At 44.1% G+C, this 9,518-nt stretch overlaps 1 protein-coding gene across 1 annotated transcript; it reads right to left on the bottom strand.

The window, feature by feature from the left end:
- Positions 1-819: 819 nt before the first annotated feature.
- dla (deltaA) lies at positions 820-9,270 on the bottom strand. The gene is made up of 10 exons (XM_014972481.2): positions 8,665-9,270; positions 8,269-8,571; positions 7,980-8,040; positions 7,642-7,899; positions 6,173-6,233; positions 5,957-6,087; positions 4,243-4,412; positions 3,872-4,088; positions 1,093-1,873; positions 820-1,001 (listed from the first exon to the last, which is right to left on the bottom strand). The coding sequence occupies exons 1-10, from the start codon at positions 8,731-8,733 to the stop codon at positions 824-826; spliced, it is 2,229 nt and encodes a 742-aa protein (XP_014827967.2). The 5' UTR covers positions 8,734-9,270; the 3' UTR covers positions 820-823.
- Positions 9,271-9,518: the final 248 nt, after the last annotated feature.

The following is a 9,518-nucleotide window of genomic DNA, read 5'->3' as shown; positions in this document are numbered from 1 at the left end:
GAAACAATCTGAAATTCATCTCTGGACAAAACTAAGAGCCCACTGCCCTGAACCGCGTTGAAAACCTCCCGGTTTTTCCACCAAACCCTGATTCCTGAACTCTTCCTGATTAAAACATTAGTGTTGTTGTTTCTAAATGAATATGAACTTGTTTCCTTTGATTTATTTGAGATCTGAAAGCTCTGCATCCTTTTTATTTTGACCATTTCTCATCTTCTGCTAATAAATAATAAATATTTGCTCATAATTTCAGAGACATGCTGTTAGTAGTTCATAGAATAAAAGAATAATGTTCATTTTACTCAAACATTTACCTATAAAAAGTAATCACTTTTTAAGTGGTCTCTTAATTTTTCCAGAGCTGTATATTACTGAAAGGTTATTTCCCAGCCAGGACACCTAGTTGGGCCCCATCTGGGATAAATGAGAAGGTTTTGGCCCCATGTCAATTTACCCAGAAAGAAAATTTAGATATTAAATTTGCTCCGATATAAAATCCATCTGGATAAATTCATGTAGGGCCACCGGGACAAAACCTTCTCATTTATCCCATATGGGGCCCAACCAGGTATCCTGGCTGGGATGTAACTTTTCAGCAATATATATGAGCTTGTTTTAAGTTAAAAATGTCTTAATGTTGATGAAAAAGTACTAATTCGATTGGCAGATTATTTCACTTAAAACATGGGAAATGTCTTGTAAGTGAAATAATCTTTTTCATAAATATTAATGCATAACTGACTTAGAAAAATCTCCTATATCTTGCTAAAAAGTGTCTTGTAAGTCACTTTTGTCTTATTTCAAGTGTACTAAGGTATTTGCACTAGAAACTAAAACAAGGATACCTGGTAAGATTTTGGATGTTTTTCCTGTGAAACATCGATAAACTCACCTCGGTTGCAATTATACATTCGTCTTTCTCCTCTGACATCACAAACACAGATTTGTACTTGGTGTCCGCACATGCAGACAGTTCTGGGGCTCTCTTTTCTGATGCATCGCTTTGAGAGGAAACAAAAACACAACGTTAGCGTTACTATTTTGGCTGCCGGGGGTCATTTTGACTGCCAGCTTCCTGCTTTAAGTATTTACCATTTTAAACGTTTGCTGTGTTTCTCTTCAAACTCCAACGAGTCCAAGGATTGATACTTGTCCTCGCAGGCCGCCTCCAGCATGGCCTCCTTGGCCGCCTGCTCGTAGTTCACCTCCCGCACCAGGTTGTAGTCTGAAGGTGGATGTCGGCTCTTGCAGCTGCTCCTTCCTGGCGAAGAATCTTCATCCGGGTCGCCGCTGCTGAAGTCCATCTTTTTATTGATGTTTTTGACGCCGGGCATCGGCATCACGCTGATAGCAAGGTCCCTGTCGCCGCGGTGACAGTTGTTGGTGAGGTTGTTTATTGTCTCTCCTTCGCCCGCCGTCTCCGCCTGTACGCTGTGCTGAGCTTTCGATCGTAAAAACCCAACCAGCACGGCGCAGCCGGCCAGCAGCAGCAGCACCATGGCCACGCCGGAGCCGATGGCCATCCAGGGGACCTCGGTCCCTCGAATCGCGGCGTGCTCCGGAAGCAGGAACTGGCAGTTTCTGCCTCCGTAGCCGGGCACACACGCGCAGACGTAGCGGTTGTTTCTCTCGTGGCAGGTGGCGCCGTTGTGGCAGGGGTTGTGCTCACAGCGGCTGATGGGGGAGCTGCAGTTGCGGCCGGTGTATCCGGGTGGGCAGGTGCAGGTATAGCCGGTCGGACCTTCCTGGCACGTCCCGCCATTTTGACAAGGATAGGCAGAACAAACGTCACCTGTCTGGTCGCAGTTCATACCAGCAAAACCCTCTGGGCATTGGCACAGGTAGGAGTTGACCAGATCCACACAGCGGGCGCCTGAAACAGAAACAAAGTCTCATTTTACTGTTTGTTCTTCAAAGAAACGACAGCCTTCAGGACCTTCAGGGCCTTCAGGACCTTCAGGACCTTCAGGGCCTTCAGGACATTCAGGGCCTTCAGGACCTTCAGGACATTCAGGGCCTTCAGGGCCTTCAGGACCTTCAGGACCTTCAGGACCTTCAGGGCCTTCAGGACCTTCAGGACCTTCAGGACCTTCAGGGCCTTCAGGACATTCAGGGCCTTCCGGACCTTCAGGACATTCAGGGCCTTCAGGGCCTTCAGGACCTTCAGGGCCTTCAGGACATTCAGGGCCTTCAGGGCCTTCAGGACCTTCAGGACATTCAGGGCCTTCAGGACCTTCAGGGTCTTCAGGACCTTCAGGACCTTCAGGACATTCAGGGCCTTCAGGGCCTTCAGGACCTTCAGGACCTTCAGGACATTCAGGACCTTCAGGGCCTTCAGGACATTCAGGGCCTTCAGGGCCTTCAGGACCTTCAGGACATTCAGGGCCTTCAGGGCCTTCAGGACATTCAGGGCCTTCAGGGCCTTCAGGACCTTCAGGGCCTTCAGGACATTCAGGGCCTTCAGGACCTTCAGGACCTTCAGGGCCTTCAGGACCTTCAGGACCTTCAGGGCCTTCAGGACCTTCAGGACATTCAGGGCCTTCAGGGCCTTCAGGACCTTCAGGGCCTTCAGGACCTTCAGGACCTTCAGGACCTTCAGGGCCTTCAGGACATTCAGGACCTTCAGGACCTTCAGGGCCTTCAGGACCTTCAGGACATTCAGGGCCTTCAGGGCCTTCAGGACCTTCAGGACCTTCAGGACATTCAGGACCTTCAGGACCTTCAGGGCCTTCAGGACCTTCAGGGCCTTCAGGACCTTCAGGACCTTCAGGACCTTCAGGTCCTGCAGTAGCTGCGTTTCCATTACAAATGTTCGCAAACGTTTGTCGATATTCAGCTAATGTCAAAAAAACACAATTTCCCAATTACGGTGTTTCCATTAAATTAAATGTGATAAATCATTAAAAATCATGGCCACGCCGGAGCGTGGCCATGATTTTACAGTTACATGAGACATAGACATAAATCAGCCATGTTGGTCATCATCCGTCAGCCAATCAGAAGAGATGTTTTATTCAGGCGTTGGAGCAACAAACCCCATATACCAGGGTGTCCAAACTTTTTGTCATGTGGGCCAAAATCGACAAGTCAATAGCAAAAAATAGTAAAATAATTTAAGATTAAAATAAAATCAAGCAATTACAATTACCTCGTTTTGTTGCTTTTTGTAGAAACAATCCCAAATTTTAAATGGTTTTTGCACATCTTCTGTATTAAAAGAAATTTAATTTAGTTTTCAAATTGTTTTGGGCTTGGTTGAACAAATTTATTCTAAGAAAAAGATTTGAGTCACTGTTGATCATGTGACTCGTGTGATGCAAAAAAGTGTTTCTGTTGCAGTTTTGCAGAATACAAGAGTGAAGAAAAACTTCATCCTATCAAAAAATTTCTGTTTTTCAAAAGTCCCGTGTTTCCATTAAGCAAATTTATTTTTGCAATTTCAATTGGTGAAATTTTATGGTTAATGGAAACTCAGCCAGTGACCAGATAACTGCACATATTGGATTTAGGAAAACAAATTTGCCTAATGGAAACATAAAAATGTTCTAGAATTAGGTTGCTTTTCATAAAACTGTAGTGGAAACACTTCTTACGCATCACACGTCATGTAATCAACAACCGGATGTTACTACTGCCAGAAAAGACAAAGAAGAAAACAGGAAGTGGTTGGATGATGAAGACACGGTCTGTTTTTTAATGATTTATCGTGATTTATGTGACTTTAATTACATTTCTTATTTAATGGAAACACCACAATCGTAAAATTGTATGGGTTTTTTTTTTTCGATATTAGAGGAACACCGACAAAGTCTTGCAGTCATTTGTAAAGCAGAGCTTTGCAGCAGAACATAAACTACTCAGCGTCTCTTACCGTTGGAGCAGGGACTGGAGGTGCAGTGGTCAATCTTTTTCTCACAGTTGAATCCTGCGTATCCAGTGGGACACTGGCAGAAATAGCCTCCATCAGGGTTGTCGGCGCAGCGGCCTCCGTTGGAGCAAGGCCCATCCGCACACGTCATGGCACTTAACTCGCAGTTGTTGCCATAGAAACCATGAGGGCAACTGCACTTATATGTGTTTTCTGAATCCTGAGTGGGGAGAATAATAATCACACCGGGTTGACGTCGCTGCTGCATCTGCAGCTATACATCAGATATTTTTTTAGAGGCTTCTTTGGTTTCGTCTGAATAAGTGCAGCAGGTGCCAGGCTACATTTAGACATTAATTTTTTTCCACACTTACAGTGCAGCTTCCCCCGTTGCGGCAGGGGTTTCCAGCACATTCGTTGACCTTGATCTCACAGCTGGCCCCAGTGAAGCCGGGCCTGCAGGAACAGGTGTAGCTGCCCTGGCCGGTGTTGCTGCATGTGGCTCCATTCATGCACGGCTTGTGATGAGTGCAGTAGTTCAGATCTGGAAGCACGCAGCAGAACATGTGGATTAGGCTCAGTGCAACATATGGCACCACCAGAGTGACAGAATGCCTTTTGTCTTCCACTACATTTCACTGGATCTCTGGCTCCCCGTCTCTGCCACCTATCTTCACACTTTGGTTGTTTTTCTTGTTTCAGCCATGACACGTATGGGCTTTATTCTGGTGTTTTGTGGTACTATTGTGATAAAAGTGACAAAAATAACTATTTGTTACTGTTTTTTAGGTAACTGTAAGGCTGTTTCTATGTGTGGCACCAAAACATTCCCATTTGTAATATGTGTTTCTTTAGGACACCAGTCATATAAAAAGTGTATTTTTTAATCACTAAACTGCACATATGTGTTCAGATTTATTTATATTTATCGATACTCTCAATTAAAAACAGAGGAGAAAATAGTAAAACTAACAATCTAAGCATCACAGTCAGGTTTGGGGGATTTTAAACATAATTCATACTTATCGTGATAACAAATTTGAGATGCAACGATGTGATATTAATATCTGTATCGGTTCCGATATTTTAAAAAAATCTAGATCTGGTGTTATTGGCAATGTGCAGATCTATTCAGCTTGGCAACATATTGTTTTTTTTTTATTTATCTTACATGATATTTAGCGTTCCAAATTGCACTTTCTGAACATTTTTACAGGTTTGTTGTGGTTTATTTTACATGTTTGACTGAGGAAGTTTAGCTAATCCTGTCAGTTTCAGTTTCCTTATTATTTATTTTACACTGCAAAAAAACTAAAGCTTACTCCATTCTGGTTTAGTTTTTAGTGCAAATATGTTAGCATGCTTGAAATAAGACGAAAGTAACTTACAGCTAACTTATCAAGAAGACGTAAGAGCTTGTTTAGAGTCAACAATTCCTTCATATTGATGAAAAAGTACTAGATCCATCTGCAGATTATTTCACTTATAAGATATTTTCCCATGTCAGAAGTGAAATATTCTGTCAATGAAACAAGAACTTTTTCATCATTATGAAGGAATTATTGACTCTAAACAAACTTATATCTTGCTGAAAAGTTACTTATAAGTTAGTTTTATGTTATTTTAAGTGTACTAAGATATTTGCACTAGAAACTAGACCAGATTACTTGGTTAGTCTTTGTGTTTTTGCAGTGCACTCTTTGTTCTTGTGATAGCATACAAGAACACCAATAGCATCGCGAGATGCTATTGGTGCAACTAAGTGTGCTGCACTGGTGCAAACTTATCAAATAAATGTGTTTAAAGTCAGTTGAACATTGTTGTTCTGTATCAAATCGATACAAAATCTCAGATATCTGTATCAGTATCCCTAATCACAATAAATGATTAAACTGATATCTGATTAGATTTTTAGGGAGGAACCAAATCATTTGTTGCAAACTCTGAATAAAGCTGAAACTTCTCCTGGTCTAAGAGTCCAAATCAATCCCAAAATGCCAGAACCTCTAAAACCCAACAAGCGGTCCCGTTTCCCCCCCCGTCCTCCTCTCTCCTCACCGCGGCGCTCTCAGGAGGCCCGGTCCTCACCTTGGTTACAGAAAAGCCCCCCCCAGCCCTCCTGACAGTTGCACTGCCAGGGCTGCTGGCAGGTCCCGTGGAGGCAGCCCGGGTAGCGAATGCACTCGTCGCAGTAGCGCCCCTTGAATCCCACTCTGCACCTGTTGTCGTCCAATTAAGAGGGAGAACACCGATCAGTCCACTCGTGTTACTCCGCTGCCGTCTCAGTAATCAAAGGCGACTTACTTGCACTCGCCGGGTTTCTCGCAGAAGCCGTGCTCCTCGTCGCATCCCGGCAGACAGATCGCTGCGCCGCAGGAGAAAGTGAAAGTTGCACTTAGAGGAATGTGTAAACAGAAACGCAGGTTTATCACTGATTTTTATTTTTACAGACTTAAAAGCCAAACTTGTAACTAAAACAAAACGATGAGTTGCCCCTACACTGCAAAAACACAAAATCTTACCAAGTCTTTGGTCTAGGTTATAGTGCAAATATTTTAACAAACTTTAAATAAGGCAAGACAAACTTTCAAGTAAATTTTCAGTAAAATATGGAAGTTTGTTTAAAGTAAATAAGCAATTAATGATGATTTTTACTATTTTTTTTATCAATATTAAGTAATTATTTACTTAAAACAAGAACATTTATGTTGGTGAAAACTTATTTGTAAATTAGTTTTGTCTTATTTGAAGTGTACTAAGATATTTCGTTAGTAATCAGACCAAAAACACTTGGTAAGATTTTGTGTTTTTGCAGTGTAAACTGTTTCTTCAAACTTAGTGTCCTTAATTTCATCCCTAAAACTTTCTGTTCAACATACTGCAGAGACAAAGAAAGAGTCTGTGTGAATGTGTGTGTACCTCAAAGTGCACACACTCTCACACAGACCCCCAAAGCCACCCCACAACCCTCCCTTTTTTCTTCTCCTCCTTTGCTGCAGGTCAAAACTCTTTTATTCATTCTCCCTGCACACACACACACACACACACACACACACACACACACACACACACACACACACACACACACACACACACACACACACACACACACACACACACACACTCCCCTTAATGTCTCAGATTGGGGCAGATAAGAGTGGACAGCTGGCGAGTGTGTTGCCAGTGCTCGACAGCTGCCCCATTGTTTCCTCTCTGCCGGCAGCTGCCCACTTCAAACAATACCTCCCCCGCCTCAGCCAATCAGCGTCCGGCCCACTCCGGCAGCAGCCAATCGGAAGGCAGCATGTAAATTTATGGCACGCGTGAGATTATTCCAAAAAAACTTTCCTTAGAATAAATCAAGTAGTCGTGTGTGACTGTGTGTGTGTGTGTGTGTGTGTGTGTGTGTGTGTGTGGGGAGAAGCAGGGGGGGCGGGGGACGCGTGGTGTTTACCCACAAGATCCCTTCTAACGGCACTTAGACCCTCTGACTACAAACCAGACATTTTTTAAGTATAATACTAAATTTTAGTTCTAAATCAAATATCGTCATTTTTAAATTCAATTTTGTTTTTTTGTTGTTTTTTTAAAAGTCAATTTTTGACAATAAAGAAAACAATTTTTGGCAAATTATTTTAGGAAGGTGATGTTCGTTTTCAGGTATCATGTCAAAAACGTTACGATAACGTCCACATCTGTATTAAAATCTGTTTAAAAGTCATATTTGATGCTTCCTCCACCTCATGCCAGTAATAAAAGTTTCTTAAACTCACGCTCCGTGCAGTATTGGCCCTTCCAGCCGGCGTCACACACGATCTCCCCCCGTTCTCCGCAGGTGAAGTGCCCAAAAGCGTCGTCTCTGGGCCGGCAGAACACCGAGCAGCCGTCCCCGTAGTAGTGCTCGTCGCACACAAAGCGGTACGAGTACTTCAGCTCGGTCCTGCCTGCGGTGTGCAGGTCCTGGGACCAGTCGTCTCCCACCGTCAGATGCCTCTGGGTGGTCATTGTGCTGATGACGCGTTCTGGATTCTCTAAAAAAGTAACATAATAAAAAGGATGTAACAAAAAGCAGGTGAGTGCCTGAGCTGGAGAGGGAGGATTTGGTTCCTACCTGTGGAGAGGTCGTCTTTGGAGTCGGTGTGTAACGCTTCGATGATCAGGGAGAAGGTCCCCTGGGAACACAAATGGCTTGGTGAGACAGGTGGCCAGCGGAAGCGTGGTGAAAACACCAAGCAGCTAAAAAAACCCCAAGGCGACACTCTCTGCTCTGAAAGCTGCTGAAACCAAACACCCCTGCCCTCAACTTCATGCGCGCTCAGCCGTCGCGCTCACTTTTACGCACAGAGATTCAATTAAAATGGCGCGAATCGCATTGTTTTCGAGAGTGAATCGGAATTTACCGGCCACGTGAAGCCGAAGTTAATCCTGACCGGGTTGGTGAACGCGCTCTCCGGGATGACTTCGGGGACCTGGAAGGAGTTGGAGCCCAGGACGGGCGTCACGGCGCCGCCGTAGGTGCACGGCGGCTCCGGCGAGGCGTTGGGCTGGTAGTGCTTGAGGCAGATCCTGAAGAAAGTCTTGCATTCGCACTGCTGCTGGAAGGAGGAGGTCAGGCCTCCTTTGCAGCAGTTCTTGTTCCCCTGCGCCCCCTTCTTGTTTAGAAACTCCTGCAGCTTCAGTTCAAAAACCCCCGAACAGAACCCCTGGGAAGGAAATAAGCTTGTTATCGTCACCCACTGATGGATGGAGTGGATAAATCATGTGTTAATGTTGGAGATAAAGATTTGAAGACCAACCTGGCACAGCAACATGAACATGACGGTGAGAGTCAGCAGAATAACGCGCCCCATGTTTAATAAATACATAATAAATAAGGAATAAATAAAGTAAAACGTATGGGGACTTGTTGGCTCCTGTTCAGTCCCCTTGAGGAAGATGCATTGAGCTCGTTTGTGTTGTCTCAGTCAACTGCTGCCGTTGCTGGCCCCGCTGCTGGGATTCATCTCCCGAGGAACCAAAGAGGATAAATCCCAAAACTCTGAACTTGAACGCAAAAAAACTGAACTTGTGGGAGTTTATAGCACAGATAAAAAAGAAAATAAAACAAAAACTCCTCCTCTGGTCCGACGTAAAGCGTAAATCCAGTGCGTAATGGTGATGTTAGTTACTGGTCCATGCTTCCCTCAGCCTCCCTCCCAGTGTGTTTTGTCACCGTGAACTGCGCGTCTGTCTCCGGCCTCGGCCGCCTGCAGCCTGTTTTATACGGCCTGACACATGCTATGGTAATTACATGCAAATGGGCCCCTCCTCCTCCTGCTCTTCTTGCCCGACCCTTACCTCCCACTGAGCAGTCTCTGGACTGAAAAGAAGTCCAAACCAGCTTCAAGATGTTTACTAGAGTAAAATCCTCCAAAGGTAAAAAATATAAAACAGATTTACGCGTTAAATAAATAGACATCTGCGTAAAAAATAGGCGTCAATCTGCAGTTTTAACCTAAAAATCACTCATTAAATCTCTACTTTCAGTGTATATTTATATTTTAAGTTATCTAGAAAACGCTGTTCAATATAAACAGACTGAAATTCCGTTACAGAACCAGTAAATATGATAAAAACACCACCTGTCTGCTTAACTGTCTACATCTTCACT

This window comes from Poecilia mexicana, unplaced genomic scaffold (genome assembly GCF_051168715.1).
Source record: "Poecilia mexicana isolate PSO_F unplaced genomic scaffold, ASM5116871v1 scaffold_1, whole genome shotgun sequence".
In the NCBI taxonomy this organism is placed as follows: Eukaryota; Metazoa; Chordata; class Actinopteri; order Cyprinodontiformes; family Poeciliidae; genus Poecilia; species Poecilia mexicana.
This window is presented reverse-complemented; position numbering and strand designations above follow the sequence as displayed.

Coding starts and splice junctions, on each gene's coding strand:
- dla (XM_014972481.2), bottom strand. CDS start 8,733: ATGTATTTATTAAACATGGGGCGCGTTATTCTGCTGACTCTCACCGTC. Junction 7,900..7,979: donor CAAAGACGACCTCTCCACAG/GTAGGAACCAAA, acceptor TTACTTTTTTAG/AGAATCCAGAACGCGTCATC. Junction 4,089..4,242: donor GCAACGGGGGAAGCTGCACT/GTAAGTGTGGAA, acceptor CTCCCCACTCAG/GATTCAGAAAACACATATAA.